This window comes from Aotus nancymaae, unplaced genomic scaffold, assembly GCF_030222135.1.
Source record: "Aotus nancymaae isolate 86718 unplaced genomic scaffold, 86718_ANA_hifiasm-v0.15.2.pri h1tg000089l, whole genome shotgun sequence".
Classification (NCBI taxonomy): Eukaryota; Metazoa; Chordata; class Mammalia; order Primates; family Aotidae; genus Aotus; species Aotus nancymaae.
Window position 1 is genome coordinate 23,334,806 of NW_026988504.1, and position 26,825 is coordinate 23,361,630.

The window sequence follows — 26,825 nt, forward strand, 5'->3', positions numbered from 1 at the left end:
TAGTTCTATAACATTAAAATAATAAATAAATAGGCTGGGCGTGGTGGCTCATGCCTGTAATCCAAGCACTTTGGAGGCTAAGGTGGGTGGATCACCTGAGGTCGGGAGTTCAAGACCAGCCTGACCAACATGGTGAAACCCCGTCTTTAATAAATAAATAAATAAATAAATAAATAAATAAATAAATGGCTTTCGGCTCGGAAGAGGCCAAGGTGCAACTTTCTTTGGTCATCCCAAATCCGGGTTCATCCCACAGCAGCCGCCTCCACCATGCCGCTGAAGTTCAACCCCAACGAGATCAAAGTCGTATACCTGAGGTGCACTGGGGTGAAGTCATTGCCACTTCTGTGCTGGCCCCCAAGATCAGCCCCCTGGGTCTGTCTCCAAAAAAGGTAGGTGATGACATTGCCAAGGCAACGGGTGACTAGAAGGGCCTGAGGATTACGGTGAAACTGACCATTCAGGCCGGGCGTGGTGGCTCACGCCTGTAATCCCACCACTTTGGGAGGCCGAGGCGGGTGGATCACGAGGTCAAGAGGTCGAGACCATCCTGGTCAACATGGTGAAACCCCGTCTCTACTAAAAATACAAAAAATTAGCTGGGCATGGTGGTGCATGCCTGTAATCCCAGCTACTCGGGAGGCTGAGGCAGGAGAATTGCCTGAACCCAGGAGGCGGAGGTTGCGGTGAGCCGAGATCGTGCCATTGCACTCCAGCCTGGGTAACAAGAGTGAAACTCCGTCTGCAAAAAAAGAAACTGACCATTCAGAACAGACAGACCCAGATTGAGGTGGTGCCTTCTGCCTCTGCCCTGATCATCAAAGCCCTCAAGGAACCACCAAGAGACAGAAAGAAACAGAAAAACATTAAACACAGCAGGAATACCACTTTCAATGAGATTGTCAACATTGCTCGACAGATGCGGCACCGATCTTTAGTCAGAGAACTCTCTGGAACCATAAAGAGATCCGGGGGACTGCCCAGTCTGTGGGCTGTAATGTTGATGGCCGCCGCCCTCATGACATCATAGACGACATCAGCAGTGGTGCTGCGGAATGCCCAGCTTGTTAAGAAGCACAAAGGAAAATATTTCAATAAAAGATCGTTTTAACAACTGGAAAAAATTTTTAAAAATAATAAATAAATAAAAGAAAAATGGGCACCAGGCATCTTGGCACAGGCAGTTAATTTCAGGAGTACATATCCATGCACCCATCATTCAGAAGCCCTGCAGTTTAGAGGAAGCAGTGTGAAAGGGGGACAGTGAAACAAGACAAAAGGAAGTCAGAGAGTGGTGCTTTCTGATCATCCTGACCCACCAGCCCATGGGGAGAACCCCAGGCTCCCCATCTTCCATCCCTACCACCAGACCCCGCTGTCTGGTTCATTCCTCTAGTGTCTCCAGTCTGGGAGATACTAAAGGGACACAGGACATTACTTGACCCTATTTATCTCATCCATCTGGTCTTGCAGAGCTGTCTCCCAAGGCTACCCCAATGGGTTCTACCCTTTAAGGTTCTGGAACTCAGCTCTTCCAGACCATGAGGAAGCCAGGCCTTGAAGATAATTCCATCCTCCTCTCACAGTCACATGGCACAGGTCACCCACAGGATGTCCCCGGCTAACCCAACCCAGAGAACCCAATCCGGTCCTCCACTCATTCTCTGAAACCTGCCCTGGGGAAAGCCTGCTTCTCTGATGGCTCCTGAGCCATCTTGATGTCTGATCCAGGTGAATCCAACAGCTTTCTCTCCCTACTCATCACAGTGCTCTGATCTTCCAGCCTCCAGAGCAAGCCACAGCCTGCCTTTACATGAACATTTGCATATCAAAACCCCACATTTACATTGTATAACTCGGGCTCCTGGGAAACAGGTCAGAGTTCAGCGCCCCCAATCTACTAGTGGGGAAAGAAGAATTTATCTGTGCAACCCCCACGAAAAATGTGTAGGAGGGTGTCAGGGAGTATGCTGCATGTGTCCACGAAGCTGTGTCCAGAAGGGGACTGTGAGCATCCTGCATCCAAGAGGGTCCATGTGTATCTCTGGCTCAGATGTGGCCTCCATCTGGCCTGTTGTATGCGCCTTCAAAGTGTCTGCATGTCTGTGACTCTGTTTGGGGTGTCCTCAGTCTGAGTCTGTTGTGGGTGCCCTTGGGGTAGATGTGTATTTGTGAGGGCTCTGTTTCCTCATCTGTAAAATGAGAATGACAATCCTAATACTTACCTCACAGGCTCATTGTGAGGCTGCATGGGTTAATGCAGGTCGTGCACTTACAGCAGGGCATGGCTCGGTACATGTTGGTTATTGTGATGTGATTTCCAACAGAAACCTCCAGCTCCTCTATTCCCGCCTCCCCAACTACTTCCAGTGGTGTAAGAGGCGAATGTTCCCCTTGGAAATATCACTGCTCTGAGCCTGGACATTCAATCAGAGGTCAGTGACAGCAGCAGTATCTTCTCTTAGCCTGAAGGAGGAAGGCTTCTCAGCCTCTGCCAGGGCTGGGGAGGATTGGGAATGGGGCAGGGGCACTTACTCACCAGGGAGCCAGGGCCCCTCCAGAAGAATATAAGAACTCAGAGCCAGTAGCCTGGGCAACATAATGAGACCCTGTCTCTATAAAAACCACAACAGACACACAGACACACACACACGCACACATACACACACACACTAGCCAGGCATGATCGTGTATGCCTGTAGTCCCAGTTGCTTGGGAGGCTGAGGTGGGAGGATTGCTTGAAGTCAGGAGTTCGAGGTTACAGTGAACTATGATGGCACCACTGCACTTCAACCTGGGTAACAGAAGGAGATCCTCTTGTTTCTCAAAAAAAACACAAAAAAGGCCGGGTGCGGTGTCTCACGCCTGTAATCCCAGCACTTTGGGGGCCAAGGCAGGTGGATCACCTGAGGTCAGGAGTTCAAGACCAGGCTGACCAACATAGTGAAACCCCATCTCTACTAAACATACAAAAAATTAGCCAGGGGTGGTGGCAGGCACTTGTAATCCCAGCTACTTGGGAGGCTGAGGCAGGAGAATCGCTTGAACACGGGAGGTGGAGATTGCAGTAGCCAAGATGGAGCCTTTGCACTCCAGCCTGGGCAACAAGAGTGAAACTCTGTCAAAAACAAAACAAAACAAACAAAAACTCAGAACTGGAGGGGCACTGGCACCCCTAGACAGGCCCCACGCCACCGAAGTGCCCAGTACCAACTTAAAGACCCACTGGACTCTTCTTCATTGTCATGGAGACCACATCGGAGCTGCCTTCCAGGAAGAACCCTCTGTCCTCCTCCCCACTTCTCTTGGCCAGAACTCATACTCTTCTCTAAACTGGTTCCATCCAGCCCAAAGCTGGGATTTGCTTGGGCTTGCCTCTTCTTCCTTGGGCAGGATTCCTGCTAAGCTCAATTAGTTTGGTCTATATTGTACCTATTCACTACACAAGCATTTCATGCCACCCTCATAAGCATGAAAACAGGCTGAGGAGGACTTACAGAAGCAAATGAGCTCTGGAGAGCTCTCCATACATAAGGATGTCTATATCATGAGGCAGAGTAAAAAATATACACACCAGAGATATAGTCAAGAATGTTGTATGGGGCTAAAAGAACTGATTCAGGCTATCATGGAAGGCTTCCTGGAGGAAAGGGACAATAGATATGAGCCTTATAGAATATTACAGCAGAGGTGGGCACAGTGGCTCATGCCTGTAATCCCAGCACTTTGGGAGGTTGAGGAGGGCGGATCATCTCAGGTTCAGAGTTCGAGACCAGCCTGACCAACATGGAAAAACCCTGTCTCTACTGAAAAATACAAAATTAGCTGGGCATAGTGGTTACCCAGGACGCTGAGGCAGAAGAATCGCTTGAACCCGGGATGGGGAGGTTGCAGTGAGCTGAGATCAAAAGACCAAAACTTCGTCTAAAAAAAAAAAAAAAGAATATTACAGCAGAGAAGAAAGGGAAGTTTATTTTCATTTGCCCAAGCTGATATTATGGAATGAGCCCTAAACAACAATTTTATGTTTTAGCCCCAGTTCTGGACAGACAGGCACAAAGATGCTTACATGTGTCATTTCCTTCTTTGAAACTCCACTGCCTGGTCTGTAAAGTGGCGGGTGTTAGGTTAGATGAATTTGGGAAGCTACTCCTACTGGCCTGGTGTTTGAACATTATTTTGTGTTTATCACAAACAGGCAGGACACAAAATCAGGCTGTCCTCAAAGGAGTACATAGGCTGAAGAGACAGAGAACTGTCTCAGGAAAAAGGCCTTTGAGGATTCATGTCCTGTGTGCCCCTATGGCCACAGCCCAAACAGCCCAGCTCCCCTCAGATGTCTGTCTTGTTCATAGCTGCTTGCCTGGCACCCAGCACTGTATCTGACACAATAAATGTTTATTGGAAGAAGTGGTGAATGGATGAGATGACAGAAACTTCGACCAGCTTCTAAGCCAAAACTGAAAACCATCCTGCCCCCAGATCATCAGAGCCTTTGGGGCTTTTGCTCCTGCTCCTTTTGCTGCTGTCAGTTAAGAGGGAAGATGGCTGAGAGGGAGCTACGCTTTCAGAAATCATCTACCCTGGGGCCTTCTAGTTTCTGCTGCAATCAATAGAAAGTGGGTCACAAAACAGATCTGCAGAGAACAGACCTTTGAGGACAAGCCTGGATTCTGTGCCAGTTTACATTTATTGATCACCTACTATGTATCAGTTGTCATATAGCTTAACTCATTTAATCATGGCTTCAGAGGGCTCTACAGGAGAGTGTGAGGGATCTGAGGCATTAAACTTGCTGAGTTACCTCAGGCGAGTTACCATCTCTTTCTGAGCTTTCATTTTTAGTATCTGTAAGATACAAACGATCCACTTCGTCGGGTTATGGGAACGAAATGAGCACGTGGAAGCGGAGCGCTTCATAAATGCTAGTTATTATTGTTCCTCTGGGCACACAAGCCCGGTCGCCTACCCCCTGGGCGCACACAGACATGTTCATACTCCCACGTACACGCAGATGCAGGGACGTGTGCAGACGCCAGCCGGAGGAGTTCGCCGCGCCTCAGACTCAAGGCCGTGGCGGAGACCGTGGAGAAGCCGCGGGGTCCTCGGCTTCTCTCCTTTTCTCTCGGTTCTTTATGAATGAACTCCGGCCGCGAGTTTATTTTTTTATGAATGGGAGCCGGAGCAGTGAATGAAGCCGGGAGCCAACCCCTACATTCTGATTGGCCTCCGCGGCTGGGAAACTCCGCCCCCTGGCTAGGCCGGGCGACTCTCCGGATTGGCGGGCGTGCCCAGCCCTGGGGTTCCATTCACAAAAGTCAATGAAACAAAGGGAACCGGGTTGGGGGGAGAGAGAGCCGAGGCCGAGAGAAGGAAATGCACCAATCAGCTGCTCCCCCGGGCTCACAACTGTCTGCGGCGCCCGAAAAACAAGTCGGTGCGCTGGGGACCCGGGGCCGGGGCCGCCTTGCTCCAGCCTAGCACCGCGGCCCTCCGTGCCGGCCCCAGGGCATGCTCGGAACCCCGCGCGGCTCCAACCCAGACGCCCCGGCCTCAGGTGAGGCTGCGGGAGGGAGAGGGAGGGAGAGTGTCTGTGATTCCCCGCCTCGCCTCCCATGCACACCACACTCACTCTCACCGCCCGCCTCCGCAGATTCCAGGGCGGGGGGTAGGAGGCGCTGGGATTCGGGGTTGGAGGGGGGCGCGGGAGTTGTGGGCATGCGATGGTGTGCGCCTCGCTTGCTCCTCCGCGCGCGCGCGCGCGCGCACACACACACACACACACACACACGTCTTATGTAACCGAGCCCGGGTAGAGCAGGGCTGCAGAAAGCAGAAACGGCGAGCCCGGCTCCCAGGAGCAGGTGGGACCTCCTTTGGCCTTTGGCGGGAGGGGAGTGGTGGTGGCGCTCCGCCTGGCAGGCGGAAACCTCCCCATCGCCCCAGTGAGTCGGAGAAGTTTCGCTGTCGGACTCAGCCTCGGGACTGCCCCCTCCCGCCACCCCTCCCCGCCCCCATCGCAGCCCTCCCTGGACGGTGTGCGAACGCAGTCCCCTCCCCCCAGGTCTCGGCCCCCGCTAGGGGCCCCGGCCGTGCGGCCGGAGGGAGCGGCCGGATGGAGCGGAGGATGAAAGGCGGATACTTGGACCAACAAGTGCCCTACACCTTCAGCAGCGTGAGCGCCGCGCCGGCCTCCACGCCCGCCCCGCCCCGCACCCAGCCCCTACTCTCACCACAGCCCCGCTCCCCGCCGTCCCAGAGGAGTCCTGGGCTGCCCCGCCCCTGAGCCACCCGGGGACCCTAACCTCGTCCCCCAGACTAGGCGCCTCGGAGTGACTTGGGGGCATTCTCCCCCTTCTCGCAGAAATCGCCCGGAAATGGGAGCCTGCGCGAAGCGCTGATGGTCCCGCAGGGGAAGCTCATGGACCCGGGCTCCCTGCCGCCCTCCGACTCCGAAGGTAAAGAGCAAGAGACACAAACCGCGACCGTCCTCCGCCACACACACACACAGACACGCGCGCGCACACACACACACACACACACACACACACCGGCCGATCCTGGAACCCCCGCCTGTTTCCCCAAAAAACTCGCCCTCCAAAGGAATCTGGTCATTCTTCTTGGTCCCTACTCCTAAGGTGGGGCGCGGGGGGGTGTTCACCGGGGCTTGCTAGGGCTCCTTCTCTCTTACTGTCCCCTTCACCTCACCTCCAATTCCACTGATTTACCCCTCAGATCTCTTCCAGGATCTAAGTCACTTCCAGGAGACGTGGCTAGCTGAAGGTGAGTAGTTTTGTGACCTTTTCTATTCTGGGGGTCTGGAGAGGGGAACACTGTAGCCCCTGTTATTCCATCCTAGCCCTACACTTCTCCTCTCCCTTCTCTGCCTCCAAGGCCTTTTCTCCCCAGGTTCCTTGCCACTATACTCACCCCAGCGCCCGGTGTGGACACTTATATTGATATTTATTTTCTCTATCCTGAGCCAGGCTTGTGTAACTAGGCTTGAGGATGAATCAGACCATTGTGTGGGGTATTTGCTTATTTGAATGGAACTTGGCCCCAGGCCCATTTTCCTGGTTGAAATTTTCATTTGCAAAGTTTGTTTTGCAGAAGCCGCCAGGCCAAGGTGCGTGTTGGGGTGTCATTGTGGGGGGGGGGGAGGAACAATTAATTTGTCACCTATCCTCCGGAGTTGCCAAAGCATTGATTCTTATCCCGTGAGTTTCTGTTCTTCCCAATCCCAGCACCCAATAATTTACTGTCCAAGCCAAAAGCACAACAAAAGTTTAAATAATTCTTTTCGGCAGTCCTTCGGCACAGAGGGCCCAGGGCTCCCTCCTCAAATAGCCTTGATTGTAATTCTAATAGCAAGTGTTCCTCCCTCCTCCATCCCGCTTGAATACCTCCGCCCCCAGGCAAATTCCCCTTCCTGTGTGCTGGGGAGTTAGCCGTGAGCTGGCTGGGGTGGGGTCCGTGGCTGGGCCTGATGGGGAAGTGGTGTGTTTGAGAGGTTTCCTGGTTGGATTCATCCGTGCGTTTTGGTGGGGCCTGAGGGTGTCGCTGGTGGGGCTGCAGGTGGGAGGGAAAATGGTGGTTTAGACAGCCTCTGAGAGCAAAGGGTTAGTAGCCCCATCTTAGGGTTCCTTTATTTTAACGCTATGAAAACCAAGAAGCCAAAACACTAAGAACTCCTTTTTGAGGTCTTTTCCTTAGGATCTCCTCATCCCTCCACCCTGGCATCTTTCTTTGGTAATTTTTTTAAAGCTCAAATCCAACTGCCCTGGAACTCTCCGTAGAAGCTTAGAGTAAAAGGAAAATGACTCCTGACTAGATCCTTGGAGTGAGACTAGGTCTGTCTTGCCCACTACAGTATTCTAAAAATATATATGTTGACAGAATGACTATTTAGCATAGAGCAAGCACTCAAGACATTTTGTGGAATTAATGGCTGAATGGCAGTGTGAGTGCTGGAGGGATCTGGGGGTATTGTGTGCGTCCTCCCGACCTTGCAAGTCCTGCATGCCCAGCTCCAATTTACAGGCAGAGCTTTGCCCCATCTCCCCATCCTCCTCCTGAGGTTCCGGAGCTAGGCTGGAGCTGAAGAACGCAGAGGTGTCAGTTTCCATGGGCTCTCAAAGACTTCCTTTCCCAGCGCCTGATTTCTGTCTGGCTCACCGGCTTCATTCCTTGCCTGTCAGCTGAGAGTCCCCACAGTGGGCAGCTCCTGGGGCTGTGAGCTAGGGGTGGGCTGAGGTTGGCATTTTGGCAGCAGCTGGTCCATCTGTGCCCGGGTTTGAGATGGGAGGGGGAGGAAAAAGCTCTCATCTCTCTACCCCTTGGCCGGGGGTCTGGAGAGTGTACGCATGTCTCTCTGTGTCAGTGTCAGTGTGACAGCAAGTGTGTGAATGTGTGTGTGAGAGAAAAAAGAATGAGAGAGAGTGTGTGTGTGTGTCTGTGTTACATGCTGCTGCCCTGTACATTTAAATCCAGTGGGTGGGGAGGTGGGGGTGGGGATTGCAAGGAGGAGAGGGGGGTGGGCGCTGGGATCTCCTTGGTTCCCTCTCCTTCCTTCTGAGGGAGCAGCTCAGGTTCCCAGCTGGCGATGGATGGCCAGGCCTGAGGGGGGGATGCTGAGGCCGATCGCTCCTTCTCACTTTCTCTGCGGAGACAGATGCAGCTGCCGGGGCCCTGTCCCCCTGCACCATCCCAGCACCACCCCAGCCTCCTCTCCTGCCTCTTCTCACCAGGTCAGTGACCCCAGCAACCCATGGGGAGCTTTGGGGTGGCAGGGAGGGACCAGCTCCTTTGGAAACTGGCCAGTGGTGGGACGCATTAGGAGTAATGGGGACCAGAGCCCAAGCTCCCTCTCTCAGCTTGGTTTCTTCCAAAGCCCCAATTTGGAGAGAAGCAGCAAGGGGGTCCTGGTAGTATGGGGGGGCGCTGTGAAGACTTAGCATTTGGAGGATGCACAGGTTGGAGCTGGGCAGGTATAGGGAGATTCCGATGTGGTTGCACGTTCGGTGTCCTGTGTCCGGGCGCTGAAGGGTGAGTGTGAGTGGGGCTTTATGGAGGCAGCTCACATATTTGGGGTTGGGTTTTTGTAGACAGAGGGGAATGATGTGAGGCTAGGAAGGCGTGTCTGATTTGGGGGTGCCTGGGATCTGTTGAGATGTTGGAGAAAGAATCAGGCTGCTCCAGGGAGACCCAGGCTCAGGCAGGCTGAGCCCAAGATGTGTCTGGCTATGATAAAAGATGTGCTGGTTTCTGGTGAAGGTTCTTTTCCAGGCTTGTCAGGAGCCCTGAAACCTTGGGGACAATGACTTTGTTGTCTATTTGGTAGTAAGGGCCATTGACTCTAGGCCATGACTCCTTTGTGTGAGGCTGGGGTCTGTGGATTGCCAGAGCCCTGGGGATGGGTTGCAGGGATCCCTCTGATACTATGTGTAAAATTGCTGGAAATGCACCATACACAAAGGTTGTATGGATTTTTTTAGGAAGAGAATGACCCGTAGCTTTTATCAGATTCTCAAAGGGATCAATCTGCATTCCCTTTTTCACCGGAATCACTACTTCCCAACCCTCTTCCACGGGCTCCAGTCCCCTTGCCCTTTGGCTTTCCCAATCATATTTGTAGCTCCAAAAAAAGATCCCATGTGCAGAGGGTGTGCATAGAGGGCGTGCATGGAGGGCACATTTCACCCTGTGCTGTCGTGCTGCTGCAAGAGTGAAGTGAAAGGAATTAGGGTGTGTGCATCCCTGAATGTGTGTCCATGTGCGTGTACACTGGTGCCTCAGCATGTCTGTGGGGAGAGAAATCCCCTCCCAAGTCTTTACCAGCTACAATGCCTCCTTCTCCCTCTTTCTGTCTCTTCCCCTTCCAGAAGACTCCTGGGGACAAATATGTCCCCTCCACAACTAGACATCTGGTTCCTTCCAGTACAGAGGCTGCCAGGGTGGGGGCAGGGTAAGGGACAGCAGTGACACAATGGAGCAGAAGCTCTGGAGAATGCGTCTATCCCCTTCGCACTACGACTGGATCCTGGGAAGAGGGTGACGGGGTATATACCGTGTGGGTGGCTAATGTATGGTAGGCTTCAGTTTGTCTCTGTTTTAACCTCCCAATTCTTCCAGAATCCAGCTTGGGAGGCCCCAGAACCCCTCCTCTTTTTTTAACTGACCCCCATTTTGACAGGAGAGTCCCTAAAATTCTCTCTCTCTGGGCATTATGCTGTCTTGGCACTTGTCCCACCCCCTCCTTAATCATCTGCCTCGTCCTCAGACAGATAAACTCCATCTTAGTGCCAGGATGGAGCTGGGGACAGACTCTGGCACACTGTGGCTTGGCAGCCAAAACTCAGCCAAGTTAACAAATAAATAGAGTGGTGTACACTCAAGACCAAACATGGTAATTAAAAATTCTCCTGCTCTCCAGGAACGCAAAGCTCAGTGTTCCTATTTCTATCCTGTTGACAGTCTCTGGATGACTGAGGGCCCTGGCCTACCCCCTTTGGGAGAAGGCCAGTGTTTGGGGGAGGGGCTGAGCAAGGACAGATTTCTCCTGGCTCTGGGAAGAGGATGGTGCCACCTCTTTTGGGGTGTGGTCTATGTGCTTGAGGAGGCCTCCTCCTGGACTGCTGGGCCGGAGGGGTCTCTGGTCAAACTGTCAGGCACGAGGCAGGAAGAAAGGCAAGATGATGCCAAGGGCTCTCTGCTCTCCAGTGCCAGTGACGCCAGCAGGAGATACCCCCAGCCCGTTACCTCAATGGAAAGTGGCAGTTAATGAAGCCCAGGAGGGCCCCCGGAGTGCGTCAGCCACCCCTGAGTTCTGCACCACCCTTTCCCTTGGGACCTTTCTTGCCTAGTAGGAGGGAGGGAAATGTTGGTCACTCCGCTCCCGTCACCCTCACTTCCTGCCATCTTGGGGGATGTTGCCTCTGAATGGGCCAGAGGGCACAGTGGGGATAAGCCTGGGCTTTGCATCCCTGGGCAGGTGGACAGATTTGGCCTCCTACCTCTATCCAAATGTGCCTATTTTTAAGGTTGTGGTGGCTGAAGTGGGAGGATTACTTGAGCCCAGAACCTTGAGGCTGCAGTGAGCTATGATTGTGTCACTGCACTCCAGCCTGAGTGACAGAGGAGACTTTCTCATAATAGACAGATATTTTTTATTTTTTTTGAGACAGAGTCTGGCTCTGTCGCCCAGGCTGGAGTGCAGTGGCACGACCTCGGCTCACTGAAACCTCTGCCTCCTGGGTTCAAGCAATTTTCCTGCCTCAGCCTCCAGAGTAGCTGGGATTACAGGTGCCTGCCACCATGCCTGGCTAATTTTTGTATTTTTTTTTTTTAATAGAGATGGGGTTTCACCATGTTGACCAGGCTGGTCTTAACTCCTGACCTCAGGTGATCCACCTGCCTCAGCCTCCCAAAGTGCTTTGATTACAGGTGTGAGCCACTGTGCCCCACCAATAAATAGATTTTAAAATGCAGATGGCTGGGCCCAACCTCAGTCCTATGGAATGGGACTCTCCCAGGAGGGGATTGGGAATCGTGTTTTTATTTTATTTATTTATTTGTTTATTTATTTATTTTGAGATGGAGTTTCGCTCTTGCTGCCCAGGCTGGAAGTGCAATGGTGTGATCTCAGCTCACTGAAACCTCCGCCCCCTGGGTTCAAGTGATTCCCCTACCTCAGCCTCCCAAGTAGCTGGGATTACAGGCACATGCCACCACGCCCGGCTAATTTTTTTGTATTTTTAAGTAGAAATGGGGTTTCATCATGTTGGCCAGGATGGTCTCTATCTCCTGACCTCGTGATCCGCCCACCTCAGCCTCCTAAAGTGCTGGGATTACAGGCATGAGACACTGTGCCCGGCCCTATAATTATTTTTTGAGACAGGGTCTCATTCTGTTGCCCAGGCTGGAGTGCAGTGGATCTTGGCTCACTGCAACCTCTGCCTCCCAGGTTCAAGTGATTCTCCTATCTCAGTCTCCCGAGTAGCTGAGATTACAGGCGTGTGCCACCTCACATGGCTAATTTTTGTATTTTTAGTAAAGATGCACGTTGGCCAGGAACTCCAGACCTGATGATCTGCCTGCCTTGGACTCCCAAAATGCTGTGATTACAGGCTTGAGCCACCACGCCCTGCCGGAATCGTGTTTTTTTTTTTTTTTTGAGACGGAGTTTCGCTCTTGTTACCCAGGCTGGAGTGCAATGGCGCGATCTCAGTTCACCGCAACCTCCGCCTCCTGGGTTCAGGCAATTCTCCTGCCTCAGCCTCCTGAGTAGCTGGGCTTACAGGCATGTGCCACCACGCCCAGATAATTTTTTGTATTTTTAGTAGAGACGGGGTTTCACCATGTTGACCAGGATGGTCTTGATCTCTTGACCTCGTGATCCACCGGCCTCAGCCTCCCAAAGTGCTGGGATTACAGGCGTGAGCCACTGCGCCCGGCAGAATTGTGTTTTTAACTATGCTCTGGTGACTCTTGAATCAGGCCAGTTTGGGAATGGCTGACTTTTCGCCGTGTTTGTGTTCCTGAAAAGATGTGTGCCACCTGTGTGTTTCTGTTTGTTCTTGCCACCGGATTTCATGTCCCATTGATTTCTTTGGGCACTTTAGACCAAAGTGTTATTATGTTGACTTGTCCTCACTTCTCCTTTAGCTGCTGGTGGCTCCCAATTCTTAAACTCCCTCTCCCTAATCCTTCTGTCAAGAAATCAACTATCTATTAATACAAGCCTATGTTTATAAACACTTGACACCTCTAATAGTTAAAGCAAGTTGTTGAAGAATATTCTTGCCAAGCAACGTATCACAACCTGAAGTATCCCCTGTGAGATGTGCTTTCCTAGAGAGGACCTGCCCCTCTCTAGTGTTGCCTTGTGTGTGGAGAGGAGGAGACTGCAGGGAAGGGCTAGGATGGTCAGGATCTCTTCGGTGCATGTCTCCAGGCCCACAGTGCTGACTCCTCCCAGCCTGAGGACAAACGGTTATTGCCTGTTTATTCACAGTCAAGAAATAATGCAGCGAGTGTCTACTCTAACATGCTGTCTACTCTGACCTGTGCTGGGTGTTGGAGAATCAGATGACAAGAGATAAATTTCTTGCCCTCATAGAGCTTAACTTCCTGGTGGAGGAGATATGATGGATAGATAGATTGATAGATAGACAGATAATAAACGGGTAAACATAAATTAGTAAGTTCAGGTGGCAGTGTGTGCCAGGTAGAAAACAAAACCGAGTCTCAATAGAGAGCCAGGAGGAACCACTTTGGTTTAGAGGCGGTCAGAGAAGGCCTCTGCAGAGATGTCAAAGTGAGCTGAGACTGATGGCCAGGAAAAAAAGAGGAAGGCAGGAAAGCATCTGAGGAAGAAGGAGCAAGCTCAGCAGGTTTGAGCCTAGAAAGGAGACCAGAGTGCTGCAGACTCAGGCAAGGAGAGGCGGGTCAGAGGTAGGCAAGGCCAAGTCATGCAGAGTCTTGGAGGCCAAGGACAAGCATTTGGATTTCATGCTTTAAATAAGAGAGAAATTATTCAGTTTTTGTTGTAAAAAGGTCACCTTGGCAGCTAGGTGGAGAGCAAGGGACTATGGGAGGTAAGAGCAGGGTATTCTAATAAGAGGCTGTGGCTGAAATCCAAGTAAGAAACGATGGAACCTTAGCCTAGAGGGAAGCAGAAGGGATGGGATGTGTATTTGTGTAGGCTGGGGTGTGGAGGTCTTCTCTAGCCATCCTATCCCCTCACCAGCCATTCTGACCTCTCTGGGCGTTTTATCAATTTCCTCATTGTCCAATCTGAGAGCAGTCTCTAGGGAAGGAGAGTCCAGCCTTGGGCTTACAGGTTCCACCTCATCACCTAGAGCCACTCTCTGGAATGTCAGGAAGTTCTTGATGTCTGCACTTCCTGATGTGATCCCAGGGGCAAAAGTGGGCAAAGACTGGGATCAAGGGAGACACTCAGCTGTATAACCACCTGGGAAGCTCCCCTCTGGGGAGGCCAGGATAAGAACTAGAAATCAGAGTTTGCTGTCCTGGTTAGAAGCCTTGGATGAGCTGCTGCTGTATTTCAGTTTTCCTGCCTATTCCCAAACCTAGCTCCACCCATTCTGGCATCCTGGGAGAGCTCCTCAGATCTCCAACCTTGGGAATCCCTCCCCTCAGCTGCATATTAAAGGGATGAGGCACTTAGGTGCTCAGCCAGTGCCCTTTGCCTTCTGCAATGGTCCCAGTCACCAGCCTCCTGCTCTCCCACTGTCATCCTCCTTTTCTTTTTTGTTTTATTTTATTATTTTTGAAATGGAGTCTCACTCTGTCACCCAGGCTGGAGTGCAGTGGCGTGGTATTGGCTCACTGCAACCTCCGCCTCCCGGGTTCAATCAATTCTCCTGCCTCAGCCTCTTGAGTAGCTGGGATTACAGGCATGTGCCACTACACCCAGCTAATTTTTGCATTTTTAGTAGAGAGAGGGTTTCACCATGTTGGTCAGGCTGGTCTCGAACTCCCGACCTCAGGTGATCCACCCACCTCGGCCTCCCAAAGTGCTGAGATTACAGGCGTGAGCCACCGCACCAGGCTCTATTTTTATTTTTGACACAAGGTCTTGCTATGTTGTCCAGGCTGAACTTGAACTCCTCAGCTCAAGTAGTCCTCCCACCTCAGCCTCCCAAGTAGCTGATCCACCACATCCATCAAACTTTTCCCCTCTGTCAAACCTCCTTCTTGCCTCCATTCCATCTCCTTTCCCTGGCTCAGGAATTTTTTTTTTTTTTTGAGATAGGGAGAGCAAGCTCTGTTGCCCAGTCTGGTGTGCAGTGGCATGATCTTGGCTTACTGCAACTTCTGCCTCCTAAAAGGGCTCAAGTAGTCCTCCCACCTCAGCCTCCTGAAGAGCTGGGACTACAGGCACATGCTGTCATACCCAGCTGTTTTAATTTTTTTGTAGAGACAAGGACTCACTGCACTGCCCAGGCTGGTCTCAAACTGCTGGGCTCAAGCAATCTCACCGCTTTGGCCTCCCAAAGTGCTGGGAATACAGAAGTGAGCCACTGTACCTGGCCTCAGAACTCTTGTACATCTCAAAATCACCTGGAAGGGTGTTTAAAATGCAGATTCCTGGGTCCAGCCCAGACTCAGAACCTCCCCCATGTGACTTTAACTTCTTTATTTACTTTTTATTTTGTTTATTTTTTGTTTGTTTTTTTAAGAGGGAGTCTCACTCTGTAGTTAGGCTGGAATGCAGTGGCGTGATCTCAGCTCACTGCAACCCCCGCCTCCCAGGTTCAAGTGATTCTTCTGCCTCAGCCTCCCGAGTAGCTGGGGTTACAGGCACATGCCACCACGCCTGGCTAATTTTTGTATTTTTAGTAGAGACAGGGTTTCACCTGATTTTGGCCAGGCTGGTCTCAAACTCCTGACCTCGTGATCTGCCCACCTTGGCCTCCCAAAGTGCTAGGATTACAGGCATGAGCCACCGTGCCTGGACTTTATTTTTAATTATTTTTAGACATAGTCTTACTTTGTTGGAGTGGCAGTGACATAATCTCGGCTCACTGCAACCTCCACCTCCCAGGTTCAAGTGATTCTCCTGCCTCAGCCTCCTGAGCAGCTGGTCATTACAGGTGCCCACTACCACGCCTGGCTAATTTTTGTATTTTTTAGTAGAGACGGGGAGGGGGTTACACCTTGTTGGCCAGGCTGGTCTTGAACTTCTGACCTCAAGTGATCCTCCTGCCTCAGCCTCCCAAAGTGCTGGGATTACAGGTATGAGCCACCACACCCAGCCACTCCCCATGTGATTTTATTTATTTTATTTAATTTTTCTTTTGAGAAAGAGTTTCACTCTCGTTGTCCAGGCTGAAGTACAGTGGCGCCATCTCAGCTTATTGCAACTTCCGCTTCCCGGGTTCAAGAGATTTTCCTGTCTCAGCCTCCTGAGTAGCTGGGATTATAAACACCTGCCACCACACCCAGCTAATTTTTGTATTTTCAGCAGAGGCAGGGTTTCGCCAGGTTGGCCAGGCTGGTCTCGAACTCCGGACCTCAGGTGTTCCACCTGCCTCGGCCTCCCAAAGTGCTGGGATTATAGGCGTGAGCCACAGCACCCGCCCACCTCCTATGTGATTTTAAATCCACAGGATCCCACTGTCTGCCCATCCCAGATATGACTGCTGTGAGCTTTGAGGGAGTTTTGTAAACTTTGACAGGCAAGGCTGTTCCACTTCAGAAAAATGGAGGAAATAAAGACAAAGCATCTAGAAAAAGAAAGACTGGAATCTGCTCCTACAGGTTCTGGGAACAGTCTTCCCTCCTGAGTCTTAGTGGAGCCCAGAGCTAGAGGGCACTAGGACCTAGGGTGGAGCTACCTTTAGTTTTAAGCAAGCTTGTCCAACCTGTGGCCCTGCAGGCCACATGCAGCCCACATGCAGCCCAGGGTGGCTTTGAATGCAGCCCAGGCCCAACACCAATTCCTCATAAACTTTCTTAAAACATTATAAGATTTGTTTGTGATTTTTTTTGAAGTTCATTAGATATCGTTAGTGTTAGTGTATTTGTATATTTTATGTGTGGCCCAAGACAATTCTTAAAATGTGGACAGCCCGGTCTAAAGGCTGTTGGTCCTTTCTTGACTGTTGCTAATCTGCAGGGCTGCAATAATGGAGCCTCCCAGGAGCCCACCAGGGCCCCACCCCAAACTCACCTCTGATCTCTCTCTGCAGCTCAGGTACCAGACAGTGATGAGCAGTTTGTTCCTGATTTCCATTCAGAAAACCGTGAGTAGAGGTCCCTGGGGAGAGGGCGTAAGGAGTGAGGGGTGGCAGGAAGTGAGTCATAGGATAGAGAATCACAGATCAGCTGTTCTCTCCTGAAAACAGTGGGGGTAAAGGTCTTGGGTTTGATCTCAAAGACCAAGGCAGTAACTGGAATGAAAACCTTGGTTGAAATCCGGGGCCTGCCATGTTCTTGCTGTGTGACCCTCCAGCAGACACTATCCGTTTGGTCCTCCACTGCCTTAGATCTGAAGTGAGCGGCCTGGGCCAGTTCATCAGAGTCCAGTTCTGATGTTCTAAGTCACTTTCACGTAACTGGGGATGATTTTGCTCCCCAGGAGACGTTTGGTCATATCTACAGACATTTTTGGTTGTCACAATTGAGGGTGAGGTGCTATGGGCGTCTAGTGAGTAGAGTCAGGGATACTGCCGAAAGCACCCTATGAAGCTCAGGACGGCTCCCCACAATATATTCATAAAACACTATCTGGCCCACATGTCAATAGTGCCACTGTTGAGAAACTCTGCTTTAGACCGGGCACAGTGGCTCATGCCTGTAATCCCAGCACTTTGGGAGGCCTAGGCAGGCGGATCACAAGGTCAGGAGTTTGAGACCAGCCTGACCAACATGGCAAAACTCCATCTCTACTAAAAATACAAAAATTAGCTGGGTGTGGTGGCGGGCGCCTGTAATCCCAGCTACTCAGGAGGCTGAGGCAGGAGAATTGCTTGAACCCGGGAGGCAGAGGTTGCAGTGAGCCAAGACTGTGCTACTGCACTCCAGTCTGGGCAGCAGAGCGACACCCCATCTCAAAACAAACAAACAAAAAAAGCCCACTTTAATGTCAGATACTTTGCTGTCAATTGTCTACACCAGTGAAACAGAACAGGGCACAAAATATCGAAAACAGCAGAGAATAGTTCATTACAAACAGGGCATTTAACTGGACTGCAGTTAAAACTGAATCTCACTCACACTGGCTTGGAACCAATTCTTTGCTGCTCAGCCTCGTGGCTAGAGTTTGGGAACCCAGCAGGGGCCACAGGAAAGGCCAATGTTCTTCACAGATAATGTTATTCAGCTGACATTCAAGTGGGCCAATATCCAACCTCAACCAGAAAAAGAAAGATTCTTTATATCCTCAAATAAGAAAACATGGCACACCCTTGGAATTTTCCAGGGCACTCAGGAAAACTACAGGCCCTAGGTTGGAGGTGCTCACTCCTATGAAAGTGTTTTCTGGGGCCTGGGTTGCATTAATTTTTTTTTTTTTTTTGAGACAGTCTTGCTCTGTCGCCCAGGGTGGAGTGCAGTGGTGTGATCTTGGTTCACTGCAATCTCTGCCTCCTGGCAGAGACTCCCTTGAGGCAAGCAATTCCCTTTTCTCAGCCTCCTGAGTAGCTGGGACTACAGGTGCCCACCACCATGCCCGGCTAATTTTTCTTTTTTATTTTCAGACAGAGTTTAGCTCTTGTTGTCTAGGCTGGAATGCAATGGCGCGATCTCGGTCTACCGCAACCTCCGCCTCCCGGGTTCAGGTGATTCTCCTGCCTCAGCCTCTTGAGTAGCTGGGATTACAGGCACGTGCCACCATGCCCGGCATTTTGTCTTTTTAGTAGAGACGGGGTTTCTCCATGTTGGTCAGGCTGGTCTCAAACTCCTGACCTCAGGTGATCTGCCCACCTCGGTTTCCCAAAGTGCTGGGATTACAGGCGTGAGCCACCAAGCCCAGTTAATTTTTTAAATTTTTTATTTTTAGTAGAGACAGGGTTGCACCATGTTGGCCAGGCCAGTCTTGAACTCCTGACCTCAAGTGATCCACCCGCCTTGGCCTCCCAAAGTGCTGGGATTACAGGTGTAAGCACTGCGCCCAGCCTAAATGTTGAACTTTAGAGGATTTATTTGGTTAATAATTAGACACTAGTCTGATATATAAACAAGATCTAATGTAAATAGCCAAAATGTTCTTAAGTGTCTCACCTTGGATCAGGGAAAACTGATACCCAGAGAGGGAAGGAAGCTGTTGCAGTCACCCAGCTGGTCCTCAAAGCACAGAAGGTGTCAGACGCCCTGGCTGCCTCTTGTGTGACAGGCTCTGGCCTTGCTCTGCCCCCTCTACCCCCTCACCCCCGCAGTAGCTTTCCACAGCCCCACCACCAGGATCAAGAAGGAGCCCCAGAGTCCCCGCACAGACCCGGCCCTGTCCTGCAGCAGGAAGCCGCCACTCCCCTACCACCATGGCGAGCAGTGCCTTTACTCCAGGTGAGCCCCAGCCGGACCTGGTAAAGGGTAGGGGAAGGGTGTCTGGAGAAGGGAGGCAGGGGCAGAGGCAGCAGCTGAGATGCAAGTTAGACAAAGGATTTTCCAGCTCCTGTAAGGAAGCAATACAGCTAAGGATTTCCTCTAAACAATCAGACGGAAGATGCAGCAGAGGGCATCAGGAATACATACGGAAGCCAGAGCAGAGTCTGTTTCCACCAAGAGGCCCACTGTCCCACCTAAACCACTGCTCTGAGCAACGAATCCCAGGTGTTCGACCAGCCTGGGCAACAGAGGGAGACTGTCTCTGAAAAAAGAAAAGAATTCGCTAGGGCTGTCTGTGGCTTCTGTGGTTCCCTTCTCAGCCCCCTCTATCCTTCCTTCTCCCATAATCCCGGTGACCTCACTTTCCTAGGAATGAAGGGTTCAAAGATGCTTGCCAGCTTCTCTGCTCCCTCACCCCTGTCTCCTTCTCAACTCCAGTGCCTATGACCCCCCCAGACAAATTGCCATCAAGTCCCCTGCCCCTGGTGCCCTTGGACAGTCGCCCCTGCAGCCCTTTCCCCGGACAGAGCAACGGAATTTCCTGAGATCCTCTGGCATCTCCCAGCCCCACCCTGGCCATGGGTACCTTGGGGAACATAGGTAAGGAGACAGGGAAACCCCACTGCTTGTGGGCCCAGGTCTCAAACAGTTTTTCTTCAGTTCCTGAGTGTTCTCCATAAAGACTTGAGCTGCGGGGCGGTGGGGGTGGGGGGCGGCAGAGTAGAGAGGGAGAGATACTGACACTCCAACCCCCTAGACCCCATTCCAGAGCCCACTCTGTAAGCCTGGGAGTAACAGGCTTGAGGAGGGATTAAAGTGCTATTCTCCTCCTTCTCCATCCAACCACATCCAGCTCCGTCTTCCAGCAGCCCCTGGACATTTGCCACAACTTCACATCTCAGGGAGGGGGCCGGGAACCCCTCCCAGCCCCCTACCAACACCAGCTGTCGGAGCCCTGCCCACCCTATCCCCAGCAGAACTTCAAGCAAGAATACCATGACCCCCTGTATGAACAGGCGGGCCAGCCGACCGTGGACCAGGGTGGGGTCAACGGGCACAGGTACCCAGGGGCGGGGGTGGTGATCAAACAGGAGCAGACGGACTTCGCCTACGACTCAGGTAAGAGACTGGGGTGCGGCAGGGTGGCATGTGATCAAGTGAAGAGTTCCGTTAAGCCCAGAATGTCTCCCGAGCTTTTTACATCCCTGTTTACCATTTCATACATCCAACACATCCACCCCCCCTTTTTTTTCATAATTTCAAAAGAATTATCATTTTTCTTTCTTTTTTCTTTTTTTTTTGAGACGTAAGTCATTTTGAGGCCCAGGCTAGGATGCAGTGGTGCCATCTCTGCTCACCGCAACCTCCGCCTCCCAGGTTCAAGTGATTCTTGTGCCTCCGCCTCCCGAGTAGCTGGGATTACAGGCACCAGCAACCACGCCTGGCTAATTTTTGTGTTTTTAATAGAGACAAGGTTTCACCACATTGGCCTCTCTGGTCTCGAACTCCTGACCTCATGTGATCTGCCCGCTTCGGCCTTCCAAAGTGCTGAGATTACAGGCATGAGCCACCTCACCCAGCCAAATTGCTACTTTTCTTTTCTTTTTTTCTTTTTTCTTTTTTTTTTTTTTTGTGATAGAGTCTTGCTCTATTGCCCAGGCTGGAGTGCACTGGCATGATCTTGGCTCACTGCAACCAACCTCCACCTCCTGGGTTCAAGCGATTCTCCTGCTTCAGCCTCCCGAGTAGCTACAGGTGCATGTCACCACACCTGGCTAATTTTTCTCTATTTTTAGTAAAGATGGGATTTCACTGTGTTAGCCAGGATGGTCTTGATCTCCTGACCTCGTGATCTGCCGGCCTGGGCCGCCTCCCAAAGTGCTGGGATTATAGGCGTGAGCCACTATGTCCAGCCTATTGTTATTTTTCAATTAGCAAACCTATATTCAGATTAAAAGATAAACAACCCTCCCCCATGGTGATTTATCTGTAATCCCAGCACTTTAGGAGGCCATGGTGGGAGGATCTCTTGAGTCCAGGAGTTAGTTCAAGGCCAGCCTGGGCAACAAAGTGAGATCCCCCGTCTATTTATAAAAAAGTAAAATAAAAATAAAATAAAGGGGGATGTAGATCCTGCCTTCAGGTAGCTTGTGACTTATTAGGAAAATTAAGGCATTTATTTCTATTGAACAGGTGTTTGAGGTTTTAGTTACCCACTAAGACCAAACTACTGTGACAGGAACATGAGTGTGCAGGGTTGGGAAATACAAAGATGAATAGGATGTGTCTGGTCCCTATCCCCACAGAAATTAAAAAAACACAAAGGGATTTGAATGAAGAGAAACATGAACTTGAAACTAGCCAGGCTCATCGTTCTTGCTAGTTCTCAATAGGAGTGCAGGGTGTTTTGTTTGTTTGTTTGTTTGCATGTTTTGAGACAGAGTCTCCCTCTGTCACCCAGGCTGGAGTGCAGTGATGTGTGTGTTTGTTTTGAGACAGAGTCTCACTCTGTTGCCCAGGCTGTAGTGCAGTGGTGTGATCTCAGCTCACTGCAACCTCCACCACCTGGGTTCAAGCGATTCTCATGCCTCAGCCTCCCAAGTAGCTGGGATTACAGGTGCCCACCACCACAGCCGGCTAATTTTTACATTTTTCGTAGAGACGGAGTTTCTTCATGTTGGCAGGTTAATACGTGGTTTGCACATCCTGTTAGAGCTTCCCAGTTGATGTATGCCCTGGCCAGAGGCTGGGCACTGCAAGTAGGAACTTATTTAAGTTCTAGTTCCACCTGGCTGCTGACTGGAGTGAAATGCACTCAGCTATGTTCATAAATAGCTATAGTTCAAGGCCCCAAGGGCTGAGGGAGGGCCAGTCCCAGGAAGGGCCCAGAAAACCCTGCCTTTTCTTCTTTCCTCCTGGCTTTTGTTACATTGTTAGTAGCCCCAAATCTGAGTTTATTAGAGTAGGCCCAGAGCCAGCTAGAACTTTAGAATTTCTCTTTTTGTGGTGCCCACAACCTTTCAGGGGCAGGGGGATGAGCCACAAACCCCCAGGCTGTCCGACTGAGAACCGGATGGGTGCTCCTGTCCTCAAATCCAGGGCCTAAGCCTGACCCAGGCTTGGCAGTGAGCTGGGAGAGGAGGAGGGAGGCACTCTTGCCGCTGACCTTCAAAGGCTGTAGACCGGAGGGGATCATGTTACATGCCCTTGAACTCCTGCCCCTCCCCCCAGCTACGCCTGAATGGAGTCAGGAATTCCATTCACAAAATGGATGCGTGAATGAGCCCACCCTCCCGCCTCCTGCCTGAGGTGTCGGGTTTCAACATCTCATTCATAGGTGGGAGTGGAGTGGAAGGGGGAGAGGGCGGGAAGGGGTTGGAACTTGAATGGGTGGCTTCACACAGCCGCCTCCCTTTTGTGGAGTGGGGAGGTTCCTATCCTATGGAATGGAATGAAATGAAGTGGAATGTGCTCTGTTAGACCTGAGAAAACAAGGCCCAGTGCCCACTGCCTCTTCTCCAGGTGCATGCAGGCACACACTCTCAGTTTCTGTCACACACACACACACGTGCACACAGGGCTGGGAATCTGACCTGCTGACCGGACATTTGTCCATTCTGAGGGAGTCAGGCGTGGACACCGAACCCTTTCCCCGGACGTTCATCTCACCCTCCCTCCTCCCTCTGAACCCGCAGGAAACAGCTGCTCCCTGGCAGCTTGGGCCTTGCAGAACAGCTTGCCCAGCCCCCGCTGCTGCCTTCCATGGCCTCTGCCCCAGCCCTCAAGTTGAGGGGCTCCAGCTTCACACTCCCTCTGGGTGAACTTCCTCTGGGATTTTGTGGTTAGCAGGCAACTTGGGCAAAGAATAGTCACCAGGAAGCAGGCTGGAAGATTTTTTTTTTTTTTTTTTGAGACTTAAGTCTCATTCTGTTGCCCAGGCTGGAGTGCAATGGCGGGATCTCTGCTCACCACAACCATCGCCTCCCAGGTTCAAGCAATTCTCCTGCCTCAGCCTCCTGAATAGCTGGGATTACAGGCAAGCACCACCACGCCTGGCTAATTTTTTTGTATTTTTAGTAGAGACGGGTTTCACCATGTTGGTCAGGCTGGTCTTGAACTCCTGACCTCGTGATCCACCCACCTTGGCCTCCCAAAGTGCTGGGATTACAGGCATGAGCCACCGAGCCAGCCTAGGAAGAACTTCTTGAATGTGGATAGGATTTCCTCCTCCCCACCCCCCAGCTCCACCCTAGCCACCTCTCACATACCCCTTTCTTCCCCACAGATCTCACCGGGTGTGCATCAATGTACCTCCACACAGAGGGCTTCTCCGGGCCCTCTCCAGGTGACGGGGCCATGGGTAAGGCAGTTCCCCTTCCCCTGACAAGCCCTCCATGTTGGGGGAGGGAGTGCTGCCATGGGGGAGGGTCTCCCTGGCCAGGAGTCCCTCTGGATTCTGGGGTTTCATCAGTGAACCCCCAAATCTGAGCAACCCCTAACTTCCTCCACAAGGCTATGGCTATGAGAAAACTCTGCGACCATTCCCAGATGATGTCTGCGTTGTCCCTGAGAAATTTGAAGGTCAGAGAAGTGACTATTCATGGGAGGGTCAAGGTCTTATGTTGTGTCCCTGCAGAAGTCACATCACGTTTCATGGTTGCAAGAGGGTGGGACCCATAGAAAAGTGCCTGGGGATACCCCTTGGAGAAATCCCTGGGGTGAGGGGAGGCAGTTGCTTGGGGGACCAAAAGACCCAACCCCACACCTCCTATTTTCGTGTTCCCCAGGAGACATCAAGCAGGAAGGGGTTGGTGCATTTCGAGAGGGGCCACCCTACCAGCGCCGGGGTGCCCTGCAGCTGTGGCAATTTCTGGTGGCCCTGCTGGATGACCCAACAAATGCCCATTTCATTGCCTGGACGGGCCGGGGAATGGAGTTCAAGCTCATTGAGCCTGAGGAGGTGGGCCTCTCAGATATCCCCAGCCCTCCTTTCCAAAGTTGAGGGCCTGGAGACGGGAGAACCTGGGGAATGGTGGCACGTGCCTCCACCATGATCCTTGCTTTACTTGACTGGAATTCTTGCCAAGCCTAAGTTTATGGGCTGATGCTTTGTTGCCGGGCTGGCTTAGTACTTTGCACTGAGAATCTCAAGTGCTTTTTCTGACCTTTCCCCCATTTTTTTCCCTCTGCCAAGGTAGCATCTCCACCCTAAAACTGTTTTGTCCCCAGGTTGCCAGGCTCTGGGGCATCCAGAAGAACCGGCCAGCCATGAATTATGACAAGCTGAGCCGCTCGCTCCGATACTACTATGAGAAAGGCATCATGCAGAAGGTGGGGGCTATGGGTCGAGGGACAAGGTGGTGGGGGCAGTGGCTGTGGGAAGCTAATGGGGGAGAGGGTCAGAAGGGCAGTTCTCAGCAACCTCTGTAGGATCAGATAATGAATCGGTCAGAGGGACAAGAAATTGTGGACAATCCCAAGGTTCTCCTCTCCCAAAAAAGTGCTACACTGGAACTGAGAAGCCCCAAGCAGGGAGAAATTGAAATGAAAAAGGAGTAAGAACTGTGAAGGGAGAATCAGCTTCTCAAGGGAACCAGCATGGGAGAGAAATGCCCTGAGCATCTGCCTGGACTGGTAGAAGGCTGCATTCCCCACTCCCCTACCTTTCCCCATACCAAGGCTCAGGGGCTAGCCAGGCTGACTAGCCCTTCTCTCTCCCCATAGGTGGCTGGAGAGCGTTATGTGTACAAGTTTGTGTGCGAGCCCGAGGCCCTCTTCTCTTTGGCCTTCCCGGACAATCAGCGTCCAGCTCTCAAGGCCGAGTTTGACCGGCCGGTCAGTGAGGAGGACACAGTCCCTTTGTCCCACTTGGACGAGAGCCCCGCCTACCTCCCAGAGCTCGCTGGCCCTGCCCAGCTGTTTGGCCCCAAGGGTGGCTACTCTTACTAGCCCCCAGCGGCTATCCCACCTGCCACAGGTGGGTGCTGCCCTGTGTACATATAGTTGAATTTGGTGTTGGGGAAACCTTCATCTGAAACCCACAGATGACTCTGGGCAGATCCCCACTGTCCTACCAGTTGCCCTGGCCCAGACTCTGAGCTGCTCACCAGTCACTGGGAAGGAAAAGTGGAGAAATGGCAAGTCTATAAAGGTGGAGTCTCAGAAACTCCCCTGGGGGCTCCACCTGGGCCCTGGGGGAATTCAGCTCAGCTTCTTCCCAGGTCCTGCTTCCTGTGTCCAAGCCCCCCACACCTTTTCCCCAACCACAGAGAATGAGTTTGTTCTGTTCTGGGGGACAGAGAAGGCGCTTCCCAACTTTAACTGGCATGAGGGAGAGGAGGTTCGCTGAGATCCCCAGATCTTCCCACTGCGGGGAGACAGAAGCCTGGACTCTGCCCCAAGCTGTGGCCCCGGGTGGGTCCCGGCTTGTCAGTTCTTGGTGCTCTGTGTTCCCAGAGGCAGGGGGAGGTCGAAGAAGGAAACCTGGGATCGGGGTGCTGGGTGGAAGCAGAGAGGGATGGGTTCCTGTTCCAAGGGGCCCTTTGCCTTTCTTCCGCCCTTTCCTAGGCCCAGTTTCCACTTCCACCTCCACCACATCTGCCAGACCTTAATAAAGCCCCACTTCTCCCATTAGTTATCCTGTGTCCTCTTTGCTGTCCTGTGAAAACAGACCTGGGGATGGAAAAAGCTCTGGCCTTGGAGCGGAGCTCACTGGTTTGGGGCCAGGCCCTGACATTTAATCCCCATGTGGATTTGAAAAAAGGCACCTATTTCTCTTCTGAAAAATGAGCTTAATGATACCTGCCCTTCCCCCTTCCTAGCATTACTGTGTGAAGATCCAGAAATAATGGACAGGGGTACTTCATAACCTGGACAGGCATCCCTTGTGCACTTTGAGCCTGCTTCCTGCAGCAGTCTCCCTGGCCCTGCAGGTGGGGCAGGTGGGCCACTGAGTTGCAAGGCTCTCCCCCCCCGGGACTTACTTCTTCAGGCAGGGTTTTGGTTTTTGGTTTCTGTGATCCTAACTGCTCCCCTGCTGCCCCACAGAGACCCCAATTGCATGTCCTCCATCCTACCTCAGTGCCTAGGTTGCTACTTTCGCTGGGGTTGGGGACAACTGTTTGGAAAATGGGCCAAAGGAGAAAGACTCCCAGGTCAGATGGTACAGGGAGAGGCTAGAGCAGGCCCTGGATTCTGGCCAGTGAAGTCTAGATCTTCAGGGGAGTGGGGGAGTAGGAAACACCTAGATTCTCCTTGCCCAAATTTGGGAGAGATCAGAGTTCTGAGGCTGAGATTTTTGGGCATGGGTAGAAAAGGCAAAGCGGACACCATGATGACACCTGCGGAGGAAGTACGACTGAGCAGAGGTGACGAGAGGTGGGAGGGGCAGAGTGGGTGCTTCCAGCCCCAGCTCCTGTGTAAACCACTGCCCGGGAGACAGGCTCAGGTACAAACAGGGGCTCTCGTGTTAAACAGAAACTGCAGCTGTTCTGAGGTTGGGCCAGCCCAACTCTGTTCATGCCTGAACTGCCAGCAGCCTTGGCCCAGCACCAACCTGAGACCATCCCTTGGAGGGACACCCCAACCACCATCCATAAATAAAAGGCGACATTACTTCTTCCTAGAAACACAAAACATCAATGTACTGATACACTTTAGAGCAAGAAACAGAAAATAAATTTTAAAAATAAGTTTTAAAAATATATAATTTAATTCCACATTAAAGCCAAGCTATCATGGTGGGAAGAAGGTGT

The 26,825-nt window shown here is 51.8% G+C and overlaps 1 protein-coding gene and 1 pseudogene across 1 annotated transcript; both read left to right on the top strand.

The window, feature by feature from the left end:
• Window positions 1–270: 270 nt before the first annotated feature.
• On the top strand, window positions 271–1,071 carry LOC135271682 (large ribosomal subunit protein uL11-like; annotated as a pseudogene).
• A 5,000-nt stretch (window positions 1,072–6,071) lies between these two features.
• Window positions 6,072–25,695, top strand: ETV4 (ETS variant transcription factor 4). The gene is made up of 12 exons (XM_021673679.2): window positions 6,072–6,175; window positions 6,365–6,458; window positions 6,736–6,783; window positions 16,716–16,769; window positions 18,903–19,029; window positions 19,510–19,671; window positions 19,925–20,190; window positions 23,357–23,431; window positions 23,584–23,652; window positions 23,859–24,031; window positions 24,301–24,402; window positions 24,796–25,695. The coding sequence occupies exons 1-12, from the start codon at window positions 6,116–6,118 to the stop codon at window positions 25,018–25,020; spliced, it is 1,455 nt and encodes a 484-aa protein (XP_021529354.1). The 5' UTR covers window positions 6,072–6,115; the 3' UTR covers window positions 25,021–25,695.
• Window positions 25,696–26,825: the final 1,130 nt, after the last annotated feature.